The sequence below is a fragment of the Urocitellus parryii genome, chromosome X (genome assembly GCF_045843805.1).
Source record: "Urocitellus parryii isolate mUroPar1 chromosome X, mUroPar1.hap1, whole genome shotgun sequence".
Lineage (NCBI taxonomy): Eukaryota > Metazoa > Chordata > Mammalia > Rodentia > Sciuridae > Urocitellus > Urocitellus parryii.
The window spans coordinates 129098005-129123565 of NC_135547.1; the positions used below are offsets into that span (position 1 = coordinate 129098005).

General features: G+C 54.1%; 1 protein-coding gene across 1 annotated transcript in view; it reads right to left on the reverse strand.

The window, feature by feature from the left end:
- Window positions 1-3020: 3020 nt before the first annotated feature.
- The window catches only part of LOC144249007 (steryl-sulfatase-like), a 78802-nt gene continuing 56261 nt past the window's right edge, over window positions 3021-25561 (reverse strand). The window contains 4 exon segments of the mRNA XM_077793675.1: window positions 3021-3883; window positions 6943-7064; window positions 11542-11701; window positions 18724-18861. Coding sequence (XP_077649801.1) covers window positions 3504-3883; window positions 6943-7064; window positions 11542-11701; window positions 18724-18861 — 800 coding nt within the window. The 3' untranslated portion in view covers window positions 3021-3503.

Below are 25561 nucleotides of genomic sequence, written 5' to 3' on the forward strand. Positions count from 1 at the left end.
CTTAGGAACATTGTGGCCGAAGCTGCTGCGGGGTAACACTGTGACCAGTTCTGCAGCTCAGGGCGGAGGTCTTGGGGGTGGGGGGTGAGGTTTCCACAGGCGACTGAAAAATCACGTCCTTTGAAGTTGAAAATGATGCACCCACCACCTTTCCTACTATCAGATTTAATACAAAAATGCAGACCGCGGTCTTTCCTATAGATTTGGTCAGTGCTCAACAGAGGCATCCTGCTTTTCGCTATTTAAGGTCTTGGCCACCAGCGAGGACCACACACTGATGGGAGAGCCGGGTTCCATGCTCGAAAGAGCTCTCTGTTTTTCTGCCAAGATTTAAAAAAAAAAAAAAATACCTAGGGCAATCTGATGAACTCCCTGCTTCGGCCGATCCATATTTTTACATTTCAGGAAAATTTTCAATGACCAAGCAGGGGTGGCGTGAATCCAGGAGGCCACGGGGCTTTTTCTCCTCCCGCACTGGGAGCATTCTGCAATTGGGATATTGCAACCGTCAGGAGGATTTGGATGGGCCATGGACGCACAGAGGACCGGTCCAGCTGCATACAGCGGCTCAAGGTTTGGAGATGCTTGGGCAATGCCAAGTCTCGGTGGCATTCACAGGGCAGAGCCTTGGCAAGCATTATTTAGCCGTCGCCTCATTTTCTGGAAAGAGCACTGAGCCACCAATCTGTCAGAGGCACGGTCCCCGCCAGATCTCATCGAGAGCCGACCCAAGGGCATCGTGAAGTCCTCCGCTAACCCTCTGCGTCTCCAGAACGGATTCTTTTTATTTTTAGCCATTTTCTGCAGAGGAGAGAAGCCCGGAGACCATCTATATATATATATATTTTTTGCAGAGAAATATGTACTTTTTTACGCCGCGGTAAGCGGTGAGCTGACACCGGGTCCCTGCGCTCTTTTAGACACACGAGACAGTGAGGGGTGAGGGTCTGAAATTCCGGCCCATGTTTCTGCCCGGGAGCTTAAGTAGCCGTGTGGACAGGGTATTCATCAGGCCCTTGGTGCCGTCCCAGCGGAGCTGCTGCAGGACACACGGTGACACGGCCATCGTCACCCTGAGACCAGGGGCTCGGGGTCCCTCGGGGAAACATTCCATGTCCTGTTGCCTGGAGGAATCTACACCGTGGTTTTAAAGTTGCCCTTTGAAGCCTTGTCATGGGAAATAAGACTCTACACCATTGTCTTTTTTAATTTTTGTTTTTTTTTTAGACATCAGAATTCACTAACTGTGATAGGAGCTAAAAGAAAAAGAAAGGCTGATTCAGATAATGAAAGGTCAGGGTTCACATTCCTGTACCAGACAGCCACACCCCTGACCCCCAGTCTTCTAATGGAACCACCATTTGACCCAGCCATCCCACTCCTCGGTCTATACCCAAAGGACTTAAAATCAGCCCACACTACAGGGACACAGCCACATCCATGTTTATAGCAGCACAATTCACAACAGCTAAACCGTGGAATCAACCCAGGTGCCCTTCAGTCGATGAATGGATAAAGAAACTGTGGCATATCTACACAATGGAATATTACTTGGCCATGAAGAAGAATGAAACGATGGCATTGGCAGGTAAATGGGTGGAGCTGGAGAATATCATGCCAAGTGAAATAAGCCAGTCCCCAAACACCAAAGGCTGAGTTTTTTTTTTTTTTTCTGATCTGCGGATGCTAATTCACAATAAGGGGGTGGCTAGGGAAGAATAGAGGTACTTTGGATTAGGCAGAGGGGAGCAAAGGGAGGGAGGAGTTTGGGGTGGGAGGTATGACTGCAAGACCAATGGGATTCCACATCCCGTACAACCAGCAATATGAGCCATCATACCCCATTCATGAAGGATGCATCACAGAGCACAAACACATCCTACTGTCTTGTATAATTAATTAAAACAAATTCAAATTTAAAAAAAAAAAAAAAGAAAGTTTGTTGGGAGCCCTTCAAAGGTAGTAATGGGACCTCGCTGCACCCTGTCATCGTTGAGACCCAGGACTCTCTTATTTCTACCTCTTCTTGGTGGCATCTCGGGTGCTCGGAAAGGTCTTGCTGTCGAGCGGCTCAACGTGACTTAACTTCATGCTTTTAGCAAAACCCAGCCGACACCGCACAGGTCGCTCCCGTCGAAACGCCCTGGACTCCAAAGGCCGTCTCGGTATTGGGAGGCACTTTTAAATTCCACCCAGGTGCAGGGAGAGGGCTGCTGGGTGCTTCCTGCGCTGTTTGCGGTTTGCAGATTAAATGACTAATCCCTCACCCATCGGGCGCCCGAGGACTCTCCTAAAGCTGGCCAAGTGGCGTCATCCCCCGACAGATATTGTCCCGTCACCAGGGGCTTCCTGGACGCCCACCTGCACCGAAGGTCTCGAGTAAACACCGTTCACCGTGCATCTGAGGGTGGTGAGTCTCCGCCACGGGATAAAACCACACCCAGGTGTTCACACGGGCTTTTTCCTCTGCAGCTCACACCCACAACTGAAGATAACCCCCCCCTCCAGTGTGGACACATCAAGAAGTCACCAAGGGCTGGGTGCCGTGGTCCACACCTGTCATCCCAGCGGCTCAGGAGGCTGAGGCAGGAGGATCGTGAGTTCAAAGCCAGCCTCCACCAAAGTGAGGCCGTCAGCCACTCCGGGAGACCCTGTCTCTCAATCAAATACAAAATAGGGCTGGGGACGGGGCTCAGGGGTCGAGGGTCCCTGAATTCAATCCCTGGTTCCAAAAGAAAAGAAAAAGGAATCGTCCCCAAGCCTGAAAACAACACAGACTTTCCCCGCGGGTCCTTCTGAACGCTGTTGGAAGGGATCCCCTCAAGTGCAGTATCTCCCTTAGTGCCCTGGGGACCCCAAGGTCCACTGACCAAAGAAACCATGGAACCCCAATGCGATACCATCAACGAAGGAATGGAAATCAGGTTCAGGGAGACTGGTGTCAGGGAAGGACTCGACGACGCGTTCGCGGAGGACACCCGTGAGCTTTTATGGATCTTTATTTAAATAGTGGGGGGAAGGTGGTCGGCACGTGAACAATACATGGGGGATGTGGATCCATCTCTATGCACATAAATATATAGCACATCTGCGTCTTCCTGTCCATCCGTCTCTCTATATGGACATGGTGAGGGGCGTCCACCCTGGGTTCCATGGGGTCATCAATGCTCATTTGCCCTCCCACCACCCCCGACTGGACGTCACCACCGAGGGTCCTCCTTGGGACCATGTCCCTTCCAAGGCGGCTCGCGCTGAGGTCTGAGCGGCTCTTGCTACACTCGATCGCTGTCGCCGTCGTCTGCATGTGGCCGATGGCAAAGCTTGGGGGATCGAGGGAAGGACGCGTCTGTCCCCCGTGCTTTCCGGTGCCTTTGCGGTGCACGGGGGTCAGGCACGAGTGTCCCCTGCCTCCCGCTCGCAGGACGTGGGTCAGGAGGACGGATGTCCCCCCCTGGCTCCTGCCGACGGTGACGGCGTGGCCCGGGCCCGTCTGTGGCCAGCGGCTAGTTTCTGGCCCCCTGCCCCTGGCCCTGCGGGTGGCACTGGCAGGACAGCCGCGAGGCGGAGGCGCAGCAGACCTGCAGCCAGGGCTTCCACAGGGTGTTCCCCAGGGACAGCTGGTCGGGGACGGCCGCCGACAGGGTCTGGGTGTGGCGGTCGGCGGCCTCCTGCATGGCCCTCAGGATGTCCCAGAAGCGCGGCTCCGTCTCCGGGGTGAGGGGCCTCGTCTCGCCGGGGTCCGTGGACAGGTCGAAGAGCAGGGGCGGTTGGTGGCGGGTGACGTGACCCTCCAGGCAGAAGCACACGTGGGTGTGGAAGCAGCCGTTGGCGCCCTGCGGGTGGAACTTGGGCGTGAAGTAGAAGGCCTTCCAGACGGACGAGCCTATGGGGGAGAGGACACAGGGTCAGCGCGGCGGACGGCCACCCGCGACTGGGCACAGAGGCAGGGCCACGCTGCAGGGGCTTTGAGAAGCTCAGCGCGTGTCCCTTGGTCAAACTCAGGGGCCCTCGATCCCCGAGCCCCGTCCCCAGCCCTATTTGGCATTTTATTGAGAGACAGGGTCTCCCTGAGTTGCTGACGGCCTCCCTTTGGTGGAGGCTGGCTTTGGACTCACGATCCTCCTGCCTCAGCCTCCAGAGCTGCTGGGATTCATGGTGTGCCCAGGGGAAACCTGACCTGCGGTGGTTTTGTTTTTATCTGGGGGAGACGCCGTGGCCACCCGGGCGAGCTGCCCGGCCTGAGTCCATCGGGGCTCCCCATGAGACGCCTGCGTCTGAGTCCCTTAGAGGCGCCTGGCCCTTCTGCCTTCCGCCGATGAGGCCGGGTGACAGGCGTCACCCCACAGCCGCCGTCCCTGGGCTCCCAGAAGGGTGCTGGGCAGCAGGTGCCGACCACGGGCCGTTGGCAGAGAAGCCCAGGCCGCGGCCGACCCCCGCGACACCCACGGCGGCTCCCAGAGCTCGTGGTCCACCTCCTCCTGCTTCCCGGGGCGGCTGCGGGACAACTCTGGATGCACAACTCTCCAGGAACAGGACACGGCTCAGGGCTGGGGCTAAGAGCACGGGACTCAAGTCCCCCTGGACCGGAGACCAATCCGACATGATGCTCTACAAACCCAGGGTGCAAACCCGGTGCACGGCGAACACCAGGCACATCACCCTTCTCCCTGCCTGGCCGCTGGGCGTTCACCCCCCACCCACCTCCCCGGGCCCTCCGTGAGCCTGTCCCGGATGCCCAGCTGGGAAATGACCCCTTCTCACCACTCATCTGGCTCTCGAGGAGGTCCCCGGCGTATAATAGATGATCAATAAAAACGTGTTGGGTATCCCGTGGGAAAGACGGCGGTCAGGGCCCCATCCAAGCCGCCACCGTCAGGGATGGAGCCCGCGGAAGAAAGGCCCAGACCTGGTTGCCTGGCAACCTTCCCTGCCTTCATCCCCATCCCTAGGTACCAGGTCTCTGGCTGCCTCCGTCTCTCTAGAGTTCATTTGGATTGACGTCCGTCTGCACCACGGACACACACCACCCAGAGCCACGGCGGGTCCTTTTCCGCCCCGTGGCGTTCATGGACTCTTAGGTCAGACGATTTAAAACGTTAGCGAATGACCATCACCTTCTCCAAAATGTCCCTGTATGGCTGGGCACCCATGATCCCAGAGGCTCAGGAGGCCGAGGCAGGAGGATCGCGAGTTCCAAGCCGGCCTCAGCTACCTGGTAAGGCCCTAAGCAACTCAGGGAGACTCTGTCTCAAAATGAAATACAGAAAAAAGTGCTGGGGGTCGGCGCTCCTGAGTTCAATCCCCAATACCCTCCCTCCAAAATAAAAGTCAGTATACGGCACGTGGCTGTATTAATTGTGTATTATAATGCACTGGATTCCAGAATATGCCTACAGCCGTCGTCCCATGAATCGCAATGTGTCCACCTAATTCTGGACGCCTACTTAAATAGAAGCACTTATTTTCACCGACTACCATCATTAGCTGTAATGATTCAGATGCCAGAATTTACAGCGACCACTTTTAATAGGCATCAGACCATCAATGCTTGACTCAAAAATCTCCATTTCACTGCATGAAAATGTATCCATCTTATAATAACGGTTTCACGGGTTTTTAAAAATATAGTGGGAGCTAGGTGTTCTGAAGGCACACACCTGTCATCCCAGCGGCTTGGGAGGCTGAGGCAGGAGGACCACAAGTTCGAGGCCGGCCTCAGCAACTTAGCTAGGCCCTAAGCAATTCAGCGAGACTCTGTCTCCAAAGGGAAAAAAAAAAAAAAAAAAAAAAAGATCTGGGGTTCTGGTTCAGTGGTGAAGCGTCCCTGAGCTGGATCTCGGGTATTAAAATAAATAAGTAAATAAAACATGTCGGGGACAATGACAGTGGCTTGTGATTCACTCACGTCACTCAACCGGGCGAGAGACTTAACAGAGAACTCCGCCTACTGTGATGGTCATGGGCCATCTCTAGGTCTGAGCATCGAAGCCGAATCCCCGGACAAGTCCTCGAGAAAGCTCCGTCCGTCCGGAGGAAACCGACGCGCCCCATTATTCCACGCACCGGTGCAGGCTGCGGCCCAGAATGCTCTAGAATGGAATCCACTTGCAACGGAAAACCGTGTCCGTTTTGCTCCCTGAGGGATGGGCCACGGAGCCGCACTCTGCACAGAGCAGCTTCTTGGTAAGTCTTTGCGGCAGAGGTGACTCGCAGGGAACGGCCAATCAGTAAACACCGAGACACGCAGGGAAACCCGGGCGGGCCAAGCCTGGTGTGTGAGGTTTGCATCTCATGGGGAAAACAGATCCGAAGCCCTTCCTGCAATCCATTGCGGATTCGTGCGACCCACTGTGGATAGGAAAGGGACCCCTTTGGCTCCGTGAGCAGGCCCAGCCTTGCAATAGGGTGGATTCTCCTGTTTGTTGTGTGTCTGGCTCAAGACCCAAGACTTTCAGAAATTGCACTGAAAGGAGCTGATACCGGCGCCTGTCTCGGGAGCCAGTTTCATCCCAGGGCCAGTTGCCTACCAGAAACTGGGTCTTGCTTTTCTCACCTCTCCCTGTCTCTACCCTCGGTTCTCTCTACTCCTCCACATAAGGCATCCCCCAGCCCCTGATCCAATATGTTCATCTCCTGGGTCTCTCTACGCCGGGGGGCTGGCTGGCTGCATGCATTTGCCGTTTGCACGATCACGCATTGACTCCTTCCACGGACCCAGGATCCCGAGCCCAGGGTCTCTGCCTTCTAGAACATGCCACCAGGAAGCCGTCCGGATTTTTAAAGTGGGAATGGAAAGTCGGACCTCAGCCTCTGGGGAGGCTGAGGCAGGGGAGGCTGAGGCAGGAGGATCGTGAGTTCCAAGCCAGCCCAAGGGGCCCAAGGAAAGCGCATTCCTGGTCTGGGGGCCGGCGGCCTCCGGGAGGCAGGGAGGCCGGTACTCACTGTTGGGCGGGTGCCACCGCACGGCGTTCAGGTAGGCGTTGCAGTAGTGGAAGAGGAACTCATGCTCCGAGCGCCGGCTCTTCCCTTGGAGCAGCGGCATCAGGTCTCGGCCATCGATGATCCTGCGGGGGGAGGAGGAGGAGGTGGGGCGAGGTCAGGTGCGTGTGGATGCAGCGCGCATCACCTGGGAGTCTCCTTTGGGGAATGTCCTTCCCCGCCGAGGTGCTGGTCTGGGGGACGTCACCAGCACCAAGGACATCAACCGATGGCAGCAGGGGCCACCTGTAGGGGAGCCCAGCACTGACGTCTGCAAAACCAGACGCTTGGGAGGCCGAGGCAGGAGGACTGCAGTTCCAAGCCAGCCTCAGCAACAGGGAGGCCCCAAGCAACTCCGCGAGGCCCCATCTCCAAATAAAATACAAAACGGAGCTCAGGGGTCCCGTGTCCCTCCCGATGGCAAACAAGGCACAGACGCCATCAGCCACGAGTTTCAATAAAAGCGCCAAAGCCTCAGTTTGGTCCTGAGTTGACCGTCAACGGCCCTGGAGCAGCCGGGGATGCCCTGAAGACGCTGCGACCCTGCCCCGTCTTCTCAGGAGGGATTTAAGGGTCCTCTGGGCCCCTGAGGGTATTTTCTGAGGTTTATTTCGTTGCTATTCAAACCCCAGAATGTGTGGACAGCCGCACGCGCTGCTCAGCCTCACTGCTCCTGCAGCCTCAGCCCTCCTGGTTAATGCACCCAAGTCTCGGGGCTGAAAAGACCCTATTATCATACGTTAGAAATAAGGACCCCAGACAGGCTTGGCTCCTGTCCCGGGGCCGCTGCTTGCCGCTCATCTCAGCCCAGGAGGAGAAAGAAGCGGGAGGCGAGGGCCGGTTCTGTGCAGCCTTCCGCGGGGACCCTCAGGTGCCTCCTTTTCAAACCCCTTTCAAGCCAGACTCTGAGCCTGCAAAGAGCTGGGGGAAAGGAACAGAAGGGAGAGGAGGTGGGCAGGGAGGCGCATGGCCCACGGGGAGCCCCTCCGTGGAGAAAAGCGACAGGTTTGGATCATGTCTCTTGGGGAGGTGTCTCCTGACTCCCCAGAGCAAGAGGAATTGCCAGCGTTTGGACAAATCTCTTTACCGCTTCCTCTTTTTTTTTTTTTTTTTGGTACCGGGGACTGAACCGGGGTGCTTAACCCCTGAGCCCCGTCCCCAGCCCTATTTTGTATTTTATTTAGAGACAGGGTCTCCCTGAGTTGCTTACGGCCTCCCTTTGGCGGAGGCTGGCTTGGAACTCGCGATCCTCCTGCCTCAGCCTCCTGAGCCGCTGGGGCTACAGGCGTGCACCGCCGTGCCCAGCTCAACCTTAACTTCTTGAATCTGTGATTCATTTCTTTATTTCAACCCCCATATGCCAGCAAGACTCAACATGAGATTTAAGATTTGGGGAGAGGGAAGTGCTTTTACGAGATCGGCATTTGGAACCGAAATAATCATTATCATAGGAATAATCACAAATGGGATTGCATTAAAAATCGTAGGCTCCACGTCTTAAAAGTCTTTTTCTTACTTAAAAAGCAAAATATTTTAGTATAAGTGAAGGAGGGGAACGGAGTCTATGCCGTAAACTTTTCCTCCTTCCTATGCACAGAGAGGCTCTTAAAAAAATAATAATAATAATAATGCTTCCGACGCCTGACACGCTCCTTCCTAGAAGCAGGCTATAAATCACACCCCTCCGAAAAGCTGCCGTTGAACGGTGCCGCAGAAATACGGCCTGTCACAGGGAAGCTCATTCCCGCGATGAAAAATGGCAAGTGACCCCACGGAGCTGAACTTTTAAGTGGCGTCTACGCTGTCAAAACACTTGGGATTGTTTTAAGCCACTTGTGGGGTTCCTGGCTAAGGACGGTAATAACCAGGGGGGACAGCACCCGGCCGGAAATGTCTGTATCATAGGATTCCAGGGATCGGCGTGGGTCCACCTGCAACCTGTGGGTTGGAAGGTCCTGGTGAGTGGCGGTCCCCGAGGGTCTCAGTGGACCACAGTGTTAGTGGGGCGTCTGGGCAAGCACTAAAATAATTCTCCACCAGGTAAGTAACCGCTCAGGAAATATGTTCACGAGAAAGTGCAGATGGGCCCCAACTCAGGTCCCTAGCAGCCAGAAAGTCATTTTTCACAACCCCCCAAAAACATCGATAAGCATCGAACCCTCTGCCGTACGTGAATAGAAAGCAACATCAGTCCGACGGCCACTTGTGGGGTCCCTGAAATCCCAGCAGCTCAGGAGGCTGAGGCAGGAGGATCACAAGTTGGAGGCCAGCCTCAGAAACTTAAAAAGGCTCTAAGCAGCTTAGTGAGACCCTGTCTCAAAATAAAAAAAAAATAAATAAAAAGGGCTGGGGATGTGGCTCAGTGGTTAAGCTCCCCTGGGTTCAATCCCCAGGAAAAGAAAAAAAAAAAAGAAAGAAAAGAAATCGACAAAGCCCATTTCTATTCCATCTTGGCGGGAAAGAGTTAAGGCTCCTTTGTAAAAGGTATGTCTTTGAGTATCCAATTTACAGACAGAGAGAAAGATGAAGACGTGACCTAGAAGCTTTTTAATGAAAACCTTTGATGGAATTTCCTATCGCAACTACCTTTTCCATAAAAGAACAAGAGTGAATTTTAGAGCAGGATTTCCCAATCTCGTTCTGGGTCAGACAATTCACTGTCGAGCAGCTGCCTGATGCTCTGGGAGAGGCTGAGCAGGGCCCTTGGCCTCAGCCCAGGGGCTGCAGGTGGTACCCTGTGGTGAAACTATCAAAACGCCTCCCCGGGGGCGGTAGGCAGCGCTCCGTTGCTGTGACAGAATACCTGACAAAAACAACTGTAAGAAGAAAAAATGACTTTGGTCGTGATTTCCAACGTTTCCGTTTGCAGATGCTGGGCCCTATATGCTGGGGGCTTGTCCTCAAGGTGGGGAGGGTGTGGAGGGACAAAGATGCTCACTTGATGGTGGCCAGGACCCAGAGAGAGAGAGAGAGAGAGAGAGAGAGAGAGAGAGAGAGAGAGAAAGAGAGAGAGAAGAGGTTCCAAGGACAAATATATATGCTTCAAAGGCATGCTCCCAGGGGCCAGCCCTTCCAAGGAGGCACCTCCTCTAACGTGCCCTCCCGCCGACCAGTAGGACCAGCAGCTGGGACCAAGTCTTTAACACATGAGCTTTTGGGGGACAGTCCAGATCCAAAATGGAACACCAGGCATTTTAAATAAACTCCAAGGGGACAGTCCCACTGGGTGGTAGCCACCACTTTAGACAGGGATCCAGGCACACCCAGGTTTATAGCAGCACCATTCACAGCAGCCAAACTCTAGGACCGGCCTCGGTGTCCATCAGTGGGTGAGTGGATAAGAAAACGTGGTGTAGACACACAATGGAATATTACTCAGCCTTAAAGAAGAATGAAAGGATGGCCTTTGCAGGTCATCGGATGGAACTAGAGACCGTTATGTTAAGCAAATTAAGCCACAGGAGGGAGATCAAGGGTTGTGTGTTTCCTCTCATATGTGGAAGCAGGAGAGGCAAAGGAAAAGAGAGGTGGGGGACAGGTCTTATAAAATTCAAAGGGAGATCAGGAGAGGAAAAGGGACCGGGGGGTGGGGGGACATGTACAGAGGGACAGGGAAGTACTGGGGAGTGGTATCGGCCAAATTATATTCTGTGCGTGTACAAATATGTAATGACAGATGCCATCATTATTATGTGCAACTATTATGCACCAGTAAAAAATATGTCAAGAGCCCGGCACCATGGCACACTCCTGTCATCCCAGCTGCTGGGGAGGCTGAGGCAGGAGGATCACGAGTTCAAGGCCAGCCTGGGAGGCCAAGATGATTTTCCCAGCACACGGGAAGATGCTCTTTGTCTTATTTTCTAACGAGCATCCTTACGGTAGGTTTCCTGGGAGCCACATGTCATTGTCACGGGGTTGGCCATAGCTAACAAAACGCGTGCGGGTGCCCTCGCGGGTTCAGAGAATTTCCACGCGGAGATGCTAGCAGCATAAAGATGGGTGGGTATGGGAAGTCGAGACCAAGAGGTGGACAGTGGCCACCTCTCTGGCTGGTGTGGTAGGAGGGGATGTGTGTGCGCCGGGGACGGGCACATCCCCAGAACAGAGCTTGGAAAATAACCGCCGCGAATGAAAACGATCCATCAGCGCCTCCCCTTAAAACTGCTCAGCCTGGACATGACTCTGGGGGGGGAGAGGAAAGACATGGGGTCCGACTGCGGCACATGCCCTGCTGCTCAGTGGCGAGCCAGACAAATGGCAGAGAGCATCCGCAGGCTGGATGGACCGTCTTACGTCACCTCCCAGGGGACTAAAACATGTCCAGTGACCCTGGGTGACAACGTCAATCAACACAGAAACCAGTGTGTGTGGGGTTTCTCAAAAATATTAAAAGTGCGTGGACCATAGGCCGCGCCCACGTTTGATCCAGCGCTACTCACCATCGCCAAGAGATGGAAATGGCGTTGATGGAGTGGGCCCCTCACAGGGTCCAGGTCCGATTAACTCAACAAGAAGCGTCCAAAGTGTCCCACACCCCTCCCCTCGAACGGAAGGACGTACCTGTCTTTGGGCAAAGGTGACCCAGCCAGCTTGGCCACCGTGGGGAAGATATCCATGTTGCTCGTGGGCTCGTCAATCTCCAAACCGGCCTCGATCACCCCCGGCCACCGAAGGATGCCTGGGACCCGAATGCCTCCTTCCCAGTTGTTGGCTTTCCCTCCTAAAAAAAATCCCCCAAAAAAGAGAGGGAAGAGGGAACAGCCTTTAGTCTCTTCAAAGCTCACGCACGTCCGTGTGTTTTTCAGTGCTCGGTCACTTTGGGGACAAACGAGTACTCTCACTGGGTGGCTTCAAAGAGCACTTCAAGACTGAGACGGCGCCCGCGGTGGTGGGAAGAGATAAAGGACAAGGTCAACGCTATGGTGGCGGGAAGAGATAAAGGACAAGGTCAACGCTATGGTGGTGGGAAGAGATAAACGACAAGGTCAACGCTATGGTGGTGGGAAGAGATAAAGGACAAGGTCAACGCTATGGTGGTGGGAAGAGATAAAGGACAAGGTCAACGCTATGGTGGCGGGAAGAGATAAAGGACAAGGTCAACGCTATGGTGGTGGGAAGAGATAAACGACAAGGTCAACGCTATGGTGGTGGGAAGAGATAAAGGACAAGGTCAACGCTATGGTGGTGGGAAGAGATAAAGGACAAGGTCAACGCTATGGTGGTGGGAAGAGATAAAGGACAAGGTCAACGCTATGGTGGTGGGAAGAGATAAAGGACAAGGTCAACGCTATGGTGGTGGGAAGAGATAAACGACAAGGTCAACGCTATGCCCGACGGGATCAGCTCTGCAAGGTGGCCCGCGGGTCCTGGCTTTGACCCAAAGAAGGGCACCCCCAGGTAATGGTGGGTGGGCAGCATTTCCAAGCCAGTGAGAAAGCAGATCCTTTCCCCGACCCACGCTGGAACCCAGCTCCGTAAAGACTTTAGTAATTTTTTTTTTTTTTTAGCCCAGGAAGGCTTGTGACTTCTGGCAGCAGAAGCTGATAAATACAAGTGGCTTTGAGCCACCCAGTTTGTGCCCACTAGCCACACTGGTGCTAGGAAATGAGGACTTTGCCCTGTGCCCTTGGACAAACGGCTGTGCCGTGTTTGTGTCCCGTCCCTGCAGTGGGCTGGTGCTCGACAGAACGATCATGCCTCGTTCCAAGCGTAGTCACCCGTGACGACAAGAAAGCAAAATAATAAAAACCTGTTATCATTACCAGAAGAGCTCTTCCCGTGCACTTGGAGAAAGAAGCTTTGTGCACAGGAAGCAATTAGAATATAATTAAAGCTACCAGACTAGGGACCTGGGAGACACCGCCAGGCTCAGGGTGCATCCGAATATCAACAGATGGTGGATCTCAGAGAGTCCCCGAGCCTTGCAGGTGGTGTGTGGACCATGAGTCGATATAGGGACTGCTTCTCTAGAGCAATACCTTAAGACGCATTCACGGTCTAACCTAGAGCTGGGTAATGCACGATCCACGTTGGCTGTAAATGCCATCTAAACTGAGCAAGTTAAATTTCTGTGACCTCCGGCGTGCCCAGGGAACTTGGAGCAAATCTTCCTTTCTCAAAGATGGGGTCTCACGGCTTTCCAATGAGGGAGGCTCCATATCGACACGCACACAGACACGTGATACATAAACATTTCACAAGTTGAGCAACTGCGTTAGCATTTTTCAAGCCAGAGAAGCAGGGGTGGCCCGAGGAATCAGCTCAGGGGGTCTGCCTGAGAACTCTTCCTGGGTCATCGCCGTGAGCCATTTGAATTGCTCAGCTATTGTGTGACGTGGGTAGATGCACGCACCTTATCTCACTAAATCCTCACACCTGACCCTCGGAGGTACAGCCAGCTGGCTCTCTGCACTGTAAGCGTGCGCAGTCTGGGACGGAGACAAACGTAGTGACGTGCAGCACGCGCCTTGTCTCGACGGCAGAGTGACTGATCCAAATCCAGCCGAGTCCATCCCTGAAGCCCGTGAATTTGTGCAGCTCCTTCATCGCACTTCATCTTTGCAGGCAGAGAAGCGTGAAGGGCCACAGGATGCAGAAGGACCAGGTCGTGGAGCAGATTTTATATCCTCCCCAGGGGGGAAATCAGAGACCCAAGGACCCTCACTCCCATTCCAGAGACTCCAAATCCCCAAAGAATTCCAAGCCACAAACAGCCATCTGCCCACAACACTCACGCCTGCCTGCAAAGAAGTGGCTTATGGGTGTGCAGGTGACAGGCACAGGGCACCCTCAGTGCTGGCCCAGGACACAGGGACGCAGCTGTCTCTGCAGCCCCCAGACCCAGCCTCCTGCGTGCACGGTGGCATAGGATCCGACACGGCTCCCTCATCGACTGTCAAAGTCACGTCACCCCACGCACATGGTGAGCCTCTCACGGTTCATCACCGACCGCCACCAACTAACAAATGCATCAATAAATAGAATCTCCTGCAATTCTCTGAGGCTGTAAAAGGGGGTGTTTTTGTAACAGCCACGGTAAGAAAATATGTCTTTAAAACTTCTTCTTTTTTTTTTTTTTTTTTGCAACAGATGATACACCCATCCGAGGACGCTGCCCTGGGACAGCAGGTTGGGTGCCGGGATCCCACATGTCCAGGCAAGAGAGGCAAATACCGTTGGTCATCAGATGGGCCGGCTCCAGTCCTTCTCCTCCCGCAACGTGACGCGGAAACGAAAATGCAAAAAAAAACGTGCCCAACAAACAGGCTGAACCCATTCAGCATCCGGGAAAACCTGGTCCGAGTTACACAGCGAGCGACCGAAGGTACAGAGAGAGTTTCAAGGATCTGTCCTTAGGTTGTTGTGATCCCAAAGTCACCAAAAGGGGACACAAAGATGTAACAAGGCCCTTCCTCCGGGCTCTCCTTGGGGACAGCTGTTTCCAAACGAGGCTGCTATTTTCGTCCCTCCCGACGCCGTCACTCAGCACGGCAAGAGCATAGGCTAGTCATTCTCCAGCTTGATCCGGGCACAGGGATTGGAGAAATATCTCTAATTTTTTTCTTCTTCTCATTTTCCTGCTCTCTGGTGTCTACCCACTTGGGACGATTCAGACGGAGTCCCTAACCTGTCCACTAGACTGTCCCAAAGTCCACGGCTGCAAATGTGGGTCTCTACCCAAGACCCAGATGGCAACTATCATGAATTATATTGTGGGGGGGGCTTTCCCCATGACTCAACTCAGCAGCTGGAGCCAAAGATCAGCAAAGGTCTTGTGCCACCTCCGGAGATAAGCAGGACTGTGTGCCAATAAAACTTTATTTACAAAGCCCCAGCTTTGGGCCACCTCTTGCCACCTTTGCATGAGTTCACGGAATTCCGGTTTAGGGTTAGGCTCCAACCCTGTCCTTATGCCAGACCATTCAATTCTTCAACCTTGAGGGAATCGTCACAGCCACTTAATGAACTATATTTTTACCTAATCAAACTCCGTAAGATCTCCCGCCTACATTGTATATCTGTCTCTCTCTATAAATATCATATATATATATATTATATGTGAAATATAATGCATATATCACCTATATTATATGCTACAAAATACATATTATATTGCATATAATGTTATATATATATATATTATGTGACACATAGTATTAATGCAGATATGATATAAAATACCTATGTTACATATATTCTAGCCTGTAATAGAATCATATCCTGGTTGGATACGATTCTTGGGGGTAACTGGGGATTGACTTCAGGGGCTCTGGGCCACTGAGCCCCGTCCCCAGCCCTAATTTGCATTTTATTGAGAGACAGGGTCTCCCAGAGATGCTTAGCCTCACTTTGGCGGAGGCTGGCTTTGACCTCGCGATCCTCCTGCCTCAGCCTCCCGAGTCACTGGGATGACAGGCGTGGATCACCGTACCTGGCTTCACATTTTTATATCACGCCTTGGTCAGCGTTACCATTCCTCCCCGGGAGTTCTCTCACCGGCTCGTTACCCTGGCTGGATGGCTCCATGACACGCTTTGCAGGGTCCCCTGCTCAGAAATGCCTTCCAAGGGATGTCACCCTGATGCCCACTGGGCAGAGCGCACTTACCCCAACCTAGACATCCCTGCCCGCTGCAAACCCAGGCTGCAGCGTGTGTGTCTGCAGAGCCTCGTCCTCTTGGGTTCACGAAGAACCAAAGGACGTGAGACTCATCAAGCAAAGAGAAAAGGATACAACCGAGAGAGATTTTGTTGATTTGCAATTAAAAAACAAAACAAAACAAAAAACCAGGATGCTGTTTTGCAGCCAAGGGTCCTTTCCGTAAGCAGGAGGATCCGGAGAACCGGTCACACCGTTGCCGATCGGCACAAAGAGCTCGTCGATCTAACCTCCTGGAGACCACCCAGGACCCTGCGCTCTCTGGGGTCCTGCCTGAGAACCGAGCCCAGGCGCAGCGTGCTCCATGCTCCATGCCCATCAACAAGTGCACCTCGATGGAATGGAGCCATGGTGTTTCCTCCCCCCCGGTAAAAAGATCAAATCGCTCCCTGAAAGCCGTGTCGTTCGGCGAGGCAAACGGATGCCAAAATCAGTGATTTTTTTCTTCTTTTTTAAAGCAACTCGTACGATCCGTTGCTTTTGGAATTTGTGCTTAAGGGAGAAGACAGATGCGTCTCTTGCAGGTGTCGGGGGCAATTCTAAGAGCATCTTGCAGGACGGCAGAGGGTGTCTGTGGCTGGACACTTAGGAAAATACGACTCCCCCTCCCCCCCGAGTCTGCAGAGAGAGTCCGTGCAGTTAATTTCTCTCCCCCACTGACGTTGATCGCTTGCCCATCGGCAGAGGGAAGGGAGGGAGGGATGAGCGTCCTTCAGGGTGACCTTGACGAGGGAGATGGCAAAGATAAAAATTAGAGTCGGTTCAACTGACTTGTTTCGGAGATTCCAGGAGACCCTGCCCCGTGGGGACCAGGAAAACCACTGAAACCGCATTGCAGGTGAGCACCCCTTGTCCAAAATGCTCGGCAACGGAAGGATCTACTTATTGATTTGACTTTTGCAAGATTCGCCTAGCAGAGTCACATCCTTGAGGGTGAGGGACCAGCGCCAAACACAAAAGTAGACTAGTTTCATCCTCCCCTTAGGCACCAAGCCTGGAGGTCACCACGCGCCACGTTGTAAATGACTCTGGGCGTGAGCAAAGTTTGGTAGATGGAAATGTCTGATTGGCACGCTGCCTCCGTGTCGGAGAAGTTGGAGAGTGTTTTGGGGGAGTTTCCGAGGTTGGGATGAGACTGTCCCGCCCAGATCTAAGGAAGAGCTACTCTGGGTTCCAGATTCACAGGGGACAGAGAGACAAAATGAAGCAAAGACATCCTCACGGAAAATGTCAGATGGGCACAGAAGTTAAAAGAAGGGGTTTGGGGCAAGGACCTTCATGTTGGTGCAGAGAATTCTTGCAGAGGTGCTGTGACGGAAAGACCAGATCCATCACCTCCCGGGACACCCCCACACCTTCCCCAACCACGTCTGGCAGCGGCCACTCATTCTGCACTCTGTCCCCGCTCACCCACGGAGGCACACTCAGGTGCACTGTGGCTCGGCCGTTGTGAACCGCGTGCGGGTGTCTGTCTGCACTTTGTGCGCATCTGCAACCAGGAGTGGGGTGGCTGAGTCCCAGGCCGGTTCTGTCTCTCGTTTTCTGAGGCGTCTCCACGCTGTTTTCGGCACTCAGGACCGTGCTACTTTGCACGGTGACTCTGTAGCAGCGTGCAAGGATTCCCTTCCTGTAACGTCCTTTGCCGATCCTTTTCCTCTCTCCTGTCCTCCCCCCTCAAGAGCCAATGATAAATGATGGAGGAGGCAGGAGAATGTTCATTCCCCGGATCTAATGGTCTGACACTGTTTCCGTGAAATAGAACGTCGTGGTGAGCCCCATCCACACGCACAACCAGATTTTGTTGACTGGCCATTAAAAAAATAAAAATCAATACAAAAATTTAAACCAGTATGAATGTGAATATTGTCGGATTTCTGTTGTTTACTTATTTCTCTTGCTCTGCATAAAGATCCTAACAACTTGGTAGGAGAACGTAGTTAAGTTAACTAGTCCCACTAATGAAGACAAAGAATCCTGGATGACTTCTCCCCACATTAGTGATTCAACCCAGGGGCTCTTTACCAATGAGCGACATCCCCAGCCCCTTTAATTTATTATTATCATTTTTATTTAAAGAGAGGGTCTCGCCAAGTTGCTGAGGCTGGCCTCCGACTTGCAATCCTCCTGCCTCAGCCTCCTCAGTCACCAGATGACATACCTGTGCGGCCGTACCCCACTAAACCCTTCATTCTTAAGTGGAAAGATGAAATCCGAGCAGAATCCTGCCCACGGAACATCCCATCTCGCCTCTCCGTCCAGTCTCCCTTTAAGCTCCAGCTGATTCACAGACAAAATTCACCCACCTCTAGGTCTTACCAGGATAATCCCACTGAAAACACATTTCCTTTAAAAGGTGCATGTGTGTCTGTGTGTGTGGGGGGGGTGGGGGTGGATAATGAATGTTTCCACTCCGTCTTTACCTCCTGAATATTAAACCATCATGTTGAAAATGCAAACGGCAGCAGACATGCAGCAAGGATCGACTTGTTGCATTTTGGAGAAGGCTCAGACCCTCCTGAGCTACTGTATTCCATGAGCTTTGGTGTCTCTGGCCACCAAAGCAAAATGCCAAGTGCGTCTCCTGCTGCTGCTGCTGCTGCTGCTGCGTGAACCACCCGGGCTCCATCCTCCTGGGCCGCCTGCCCTGCCCTGCGGCTCCCGCGTCCTGCATGCAACTCGGCTCAAACAGCTAAGGTGACCCCGCCGCAAGACCCGAGTGGCAGAGGGGACCACGGTTTCCCATAAGCCAAACAATGGCTTCCCCAAAGACCTCGAGATGGCGAGAGAGGACGGGGTCACGCCGCTGGCCTCACAGAGTCTGGGTGACAGGAAGGTACAGAGGGACAGAGTCACGGGATCAGAGGCGATGGGGACGGAAGCCAGAGAGAGACAGGGAGAAGTCAGCAGATGACCGATTTGGTGGCTTAGAAATGGATCCGCTTTGGAGCCCAATGGAGATCCAAGCCCCAGTGGTCACCTTGGCTCGGTGAGTGTCCAGTGCCGGGGACACCAGGGGCTCAAGGAAAAGGCGGTCACGGAGCAGGGGGGCGGACAGCGCTTGTCCACTCACTTTGCGCCTCTCACCTTTATAGATGCCGTTGCTGCCGCCATGCCTCTGGCCCTTGGCGGTCACCTCCTCGACGTGGGCTCCGTGGTCCGAGGTGAAGTAGACGAGGGTCTTGTCGGCCAGTCCCAGCTCCTCTAGGACATCCAGGACCTGCCCTGGGGGAGGGCAGAGATGCATGTTAACGCTGTTCCGTGATCCGGGGAGAAAGGGACGCGGTCCCCCCCTCCGCTGGTGGGAGGTGACCGCGGCGTGCGTGGAATTGGCCTCCGTGACACTGGGCCCAGGCGGGGCTCCCCCGAAGGAGCATCCGAAAGATCCAGTCATGGAGGGGAGCTCACTACGAAGAAGCATCGTCGCTTCTACAAGTAACCAGCCTCGCGGATCAGGAGAGGTTTGGGAGAACATGCCGGAAAGGAGTTGCCCAGGCTGGCCTCAGACTGGCCATCCTCCTGCCTCAGCCTCCCGAGTAGCTGGGATCGCAGGGGTGCACCCCTGCATCTGGTATGCACGTCACCCTTAAAAACGGACAGCAGACACCACCCACCCAAGTCGGGAACCCACGGTCGGGGCTTATCCACGGGCCTCAAAGGTTTTCTCAGTCTCACCTTCTTCTCTCCAAACCTCACGCGGCAAACCACCCGCAAATGTGACTTTATGGATCATAACACTGACGGGAAGAACAAAAAGCGATCCTTTCGACCGTCCATGAGTCCCCTCTGCAGGCAAAGAGTCTGTACTCAGCAAGAATCAATGTGGAGCCAAAGAGACATTGAATAGACCTCAGAGCCCGGGCACACGGGTGCACATCTGTAATCCCAGTGGCTTGGGAGGCTGAGTCAGGAGGCTCAAAAGTTGAAGGCCAGCCTCAGCAAATTATCGAATCCCTGAGCAACTTATCAAGACCCTAAACAAAATATAAAAAAAGGATTGGGGATGTGGCTCAGCGGTGAAGCACCCCTGGGTTCAATCCCTGGTACAACTCAGCAAGCCACCTGTGCGCGGGAGCTCCTTTGGCTCTGGGGTTATTTGGCGGCGACACAAACCTGAGCCTTCTTTCCTTGAAAATGATCATTAGCTTCACGAGCGAGTGGAAGTAGACGCATCGAGATGATATCCCCCCCACCCCTCCTGTGAGAGAAAAATTTCCCCTCCAAAGGGTGAGTGGATACCTAGACTGCAGAGAACCCAGTTGATGCAAATATTGAAAGCATCGAGGGATCCCACCGGGCAAACACATAGAGGAAACATGAATGCGTGTCTTAAGGGAAAGAAGTCAACACACCGTGCGACATTATGACGGGAAAAAGGCAAACAGTGGAGATTATAAAAGGTTCTGTGGTTGTGAGGGGTGAAAGGGGAGGGGTGGGTGAGCAGGTGGAGCCTGGGAGATGTTCTGGGCTTTGACCAGCGTCGGGCAGGACGCTGCAGTGGTGCATGCAGTGAGATACCCCAAGTGTCAATCAAGCCCTCCGTGAGTAACAATGTATTGATCCTGGGTGGCCGATGGTAACAAGCACTACATGGTGCCATAGTAACAAAGATGACCTAGTAACTAGGTCAAGGTGCACCTTGTCCCACAGAGGGCACAGGATACAGATGAAAATTCTGTCCTTTCTATTTCTTTATTTGGGTTCCTTAGGATTGAACTCAGGGACACCCGACCCCTGAGCCCTGTCCCCAGCCTTATTTTGCATTTTATTGAGAGACAGGGTCTCCCAGAGCTGCTCCGGGCCTCGCTTTGGCGGAGGCTGGCGATCCTCCTGCCTCAGCCTCCCGAGCCGCTGGGACGCCAGGCGTGCGCCACTCTGCCTGGCTCTACTTTCTTTTCCATTTTTTTAGGCAAACTTAAAACGGCTCGAGTATAATTTTAATTCAAATGCACCTGGGGCTCCTGGCCTTCCTTATTCACCGGCTCAAAGTGTGTGTGTGTGTGTGCAGAAGCCACCTGACCCAGGCTGTGTGCGCGGGGCTGGGGTGACATAGAGCTGCAGGGGCAGCGCTTAAATTCGGAGCTGGACTCCTAACTGCTTTTCTTTGCCGAAGCCAGCCGCCTTGTGTGTCTGGTCACCCCCATGGGCTACAAACCTCCAGTTCCGTGCATATGCGTATGTGCACGTTCACGCGTGCGGCGGTCTCCTTCCCACCAGTCCCCCTCGGTCCTTCTGCATGCTCATGCCCCTTGCCGGATATTTCCTCCAAGTTCCACTCTTTTTTTCCAATGACCACGATGACAGATTTAACGTGTCCCTATTCTTCTTCTCTGAGAAATTGTCCGAGTCCCCTGGGGACCCACTGGGCCGCGTGATTCTCTCTTTCCATCCTTTTATTTTCCCTCCTGCTCAGAGCCATGCCCCGCCGCCAGAGGTCTGCAAATATATAGATATATATTTTTTTTTTCCAGGAAGGCTCTGGAGATGTAATGATACCAATTTATACGGGATGATGGCTCTGAACGACCGACAGCGGGCTGCCAGGGAGCCTCTGAGCGGAATGTTTTATTTCCAGAGCCTTCTCTCTCTCTCTCGTTGCTCCCGGAGTGAAACGAATACAGAAAATGAGCCCTTTGGAGAGCACTCTGGGGCTCAGGAAGCAGCCTCCTGTGAAAGCCAGGGCTTTCCGACCCAAGACCTCGGCACGCGAAAGACGGAAAAAAATCAAAATAAAAACGTGGAAATGCGGGGAGGTGGCCGTGTCTCCGTCGTGAGCGGACGCACACAGGGTGCAGGGGAAGGCCGGCTGCTGAAGAGCCCTCTCGGGGCTTGGACGCTCTTGCAAAGCCCGTGGGCGGCCACCGCTCAGAGGTAGCAGGAGGCTACTCCCTGCAGGAGAGGGAAGGGGTCTCCAGGTGCAGGTGGGATGGCAGGTGGCCGGTGAGCAAGATGCCGTCACCCGAGGCCCTTGCGTTCTTGCTTCTGATGGACGCTCCTGATGGACACCCAGGTCCCCAGCTCCACCCTCGAGATGGGACATGCAGCGGCTAAGAGCAGGTGCTGCTCTTGGTAGCGGAGCAGTCACTGGAGCAGTGCATAAGGCGCTCGGTGCTGAACACTGGGTCTGGGACCAGCTCGGAGGCTCAAGGGGCTGACAGAGGACAGAGGGGCCATCTGCAAGTTGGGTGTCATTTATCTACAGGATCAAAACCAAGTTCCAAAGCTTCCAACTGATTCATAAAAATGCCCCGTGAACTTTCCCCATTTGCAGAAGGCAGATAGAAACCACCCCGAGATGCCGTGGCACCTCGGAGGGAACGGTGGTTACCGACAGCAGCCAATTCTGGGGACGATGGGGGACCCAAGGACCTGCCATACGCCGTGGTAGGGACTGCGGACTTGGCAGAGCCACTGTGGAGAAGACAAAGGACGCTCCTCCAAAATGTTCATTGCAAGATCATTCATAGGAAGCAAAGATGGAGCCAGCCCGGGTGGGCATCAAAAACGGGCGCAAAGAAGATGTGGTGTTCCCCAAAGCCGTGGACAAGGAAGCCAAGGTGACCTTCGAGGACAGATGAGAGGAACGTCATCTTTCCATCTGCTTGGCCTCACAGTAACTGGAGTGTGAGTCGAGGGCGTGGCATTTTGGGAAATAGACGGCACGGCTTGGGATAGCTCCCTTTCTTGCCGAGAACGGATATGATTTTACGCATAGAGGAGCAAAGACACGTGGAACAAGGTTGCAGAATCCACGGCATGGAATGAGACTCACGCGTCTGGGAGAAATCCCAACGTGGACACGGCTGTCGGTCTGAAGTCACCCTGGACAGCTGCTTCCATAGGGTCAGCAACACCAGAGTGGTGCATTGTTTTCCAGGTTGGAAGGGAATATTTTGAACGGGCAAACTACAGAGCCAACACAGTCTGTCCACTCTTGATTCAGGTAGGGACGCTGCATTTGTTGGACTCTGTTTTCTTGCACAAAACAAGGGTTGGGTGAGCCGGGCACAGCGGTGCACGCCTGTCATCCCAGCGACTCTGGAGGCTGAGGCAGGAGGATCGTGAGTTCAAAGCCAGCCTCCGCCAAAGGGAGGCCCGAAGCCACTCAGGGAGACCCTGTCTCTCAATAAAATGCAAAATAGGGCTGGGGACGGGGCTCAGGGGTCGAGGGCCCCTGAGTTCGATTCCTGATACCCCCAAACAAACAATGGATGGCCACCAGCTTCTCTTATCTTGCCATGGGAGGTGACCCAGGCTGTCGAAGGTCGATGAGGTTGACCAGGAAGGAAGAGGCTCATGGGATCCTGTCTAGGACCAAGGCCAATGAAGCTCAGGAAATGGATTAGACGGTATCAGTCACCTTTCTGACGCTATAACAAGAAACCTCCTGCAGACTCCCCCCAGCGCCAGGCTGGGGACCCCGCCTTGAGCGTGGGGGTCTCAGAAAACAGCCAAGATCCCAACTAGAGCCACCCTGAACTTCCGCAGCCACCGTCAACTGCCAACGCAGCCGTCACCCTCCTCCCTGAGCCAGAATGTGGGGTGGACACAGAAGCAGGAGGAGCCGAGGATTCCCAGGGCCCACAGACTCCGGCCAGGATGCCCAGCCCCTTCGGGATTCTCCGTCTTGACGATGCCCTGCGCGCCGTCCGCCCTCCCTTCTGCTGCAGGGCTGGGTTTCCGCACAGGAGTTGACCATATCGAAAGCCAAAGAGAGAAAACAGAAAAGGGCGCTTCTCTCTGGTGACCCCTGGGACATCAATCAGAGAGCCGTCCCCTCCTCCCGTCCACTCCAGTTACCACCAAACGCGTCGACTGATCCAGTCTACACTTCCTTTCAGACACCGTCCTCACCGCAGGCCACAAGGGCAGCTCAGGGCGTGAGCTCAGGTCCCCCAGACACACCGACGCCAGCCGTGGGCCACAGGAGACCCCCCACATCCACATCTATAGCTTAAGAGTTGTCCCCCGAAAGCTCACGTGTCAGACCATGCAACAAGGCTCAGAGGTGAAATGATCACATTATGAGAGGTGTAGACTGAAAGTGGATTAATCCACTTGGATGGACTCACTGGGTGTAGACTCATAGTGGATTAATCCACTTGGAATGGCTCACTGGGTGTAGACTCATAGTGGATTAATCCACTTGGAATGGCTCACTGGGTGTAGACTCATAGTGGATTAATCCACTTGGATGGACTCACTGGGTGTAGACTCATAGTGGATTAATCCACTTGGATGGACTCACTGGGTGGTGACTGCAGCAGGTGGGGTGAGGCTGGGGGAGGGGGTCCCTGGGCTGTGCCTTTGGGGTCTCTGTCCTGTCCCTGGTGGGCAGAGCTCTCTCTGCTCCCTGGTGCCCTGTCCTGAGCTGCTCTCCTCCTCCAGGCCCTGCCGCCATCTTGTGAAATGATTGGGTTGTGAGAGGTGTAGACTCATAGTGGATTAATCCACTTGGATGGATTCACTGGGTGGTGACTGCAGCAGGTGGGGTGTGGCTGGAGGAGGGGGTCCCTGGGCTGTGCCTTTGGGGTCTCTGTCCTGTCCCTGGTGAGCAGAGCTCTCTCTGCTTCCTGGTGTAACCTAATAGTGGATTAATCCACTTGGATGGACTCACTGGGTGGTGACTGCAGCAGGTGGGGTGTGGCTGGAGGAGGGGTCCCTGGGCTGTGCCTTTGGGGTCTCTGTCCTGTCCCTGGTGAGCAGAGCTCTCTCTGCTCTCTGGTGCCCTGTCCTGAGCTGCTCTCCTCCTCCAGGCCCTGCCACCAAACTTGTGAAATGATTGGGTTGTGAGAGGTGTAGACTCATAGTGGATTAATCCACTTGGATGGACTCACTGGGTGGTGACTGCAGCAGGTGGGGTGTGGCTGGAGGAGGGGTCCCTGGGCTGTGCCTTTGGGTCTCTGTCCTGTCCCTGGTGAGCAGAGCTCTCTCTGCTTCCTGGTGTAATCTAATAGTGGATTAATCCACTTGAATGGATTCACTGGGTGGTGACGGCAGCAGGTGGGGTGTGGCTGGAGGAGGGGGTCCCTGGGCTGTGCCTTTGGGGTCTCTGTGCTGTCCCTGGTGAGCAGAGCTCTCTCTGCTCCCTGGTGCCCTGTCCTGAGCTGCTCTCCTCCTCCAGGCCCTGCCACCATCTTGTGAAATGATTGGGTTGTGAGAGGTGTAGACTCATAGTGGATTAATCCACTTGGATGGACTCACTGGGTGGTGACTGCAGCAGGTGGGGTGTGGCTGGAGGAGGGGTCCCTGGGCTGTGCCTTTGGGTCTCTGTCCTGTCCCTGGTGAGCAGAGCTCTCTCTGCTTCCTGGTGTAACTTAATAGTGGATTAATCCACTTGGATGGACTCACTGGGTGGTGACTGCAGCAGGTGGGGTGTGGCTGGAGGAGGGGTCCCTGGGCTGTGCCTTTGGGATCTCTGTCCTGTCCCTGGTGAGCAGAGCTCTCTCTGCTCCCTGGTGCCCTGTCCTGAGCTGCTCTCCTCCTCCAGGCCCTGCCGCCATCTTGTTCTGCCTCCCCTTGGGCCAGAGCCATGGAGTCGGCCTCCAGGGACTGAACTCAGGGAGACCCTGTCTCTCAATCAAATGCAAAATAGGGCTGGGGACGGGGCTCAGTGTTCAGTGCCCCTGAGTTCAAATCCCTGGTACCCAAGAAAAAAGTGATCCATGAGGAATGTTGAAATACCTGGCCAGAACCGACTTTTAGGTGCTTTCACATTTGGGCTCTCATTTGCCAATAAATGTTTCTTGTTGTGGTCGAGCTGGTGGCTGCTTCGGCCCCTGGGATCATCCACATAAATTCATCAGGCACCTTGATTCCTGGACGATTGATTCCTGACACTTTGCTGATGGAGACGTTTTACCAAAGGAGCCTCCATGATGCTTGTTTATCTTAACTCGCGACGGCCCTTTGGGGTAAAATAGCA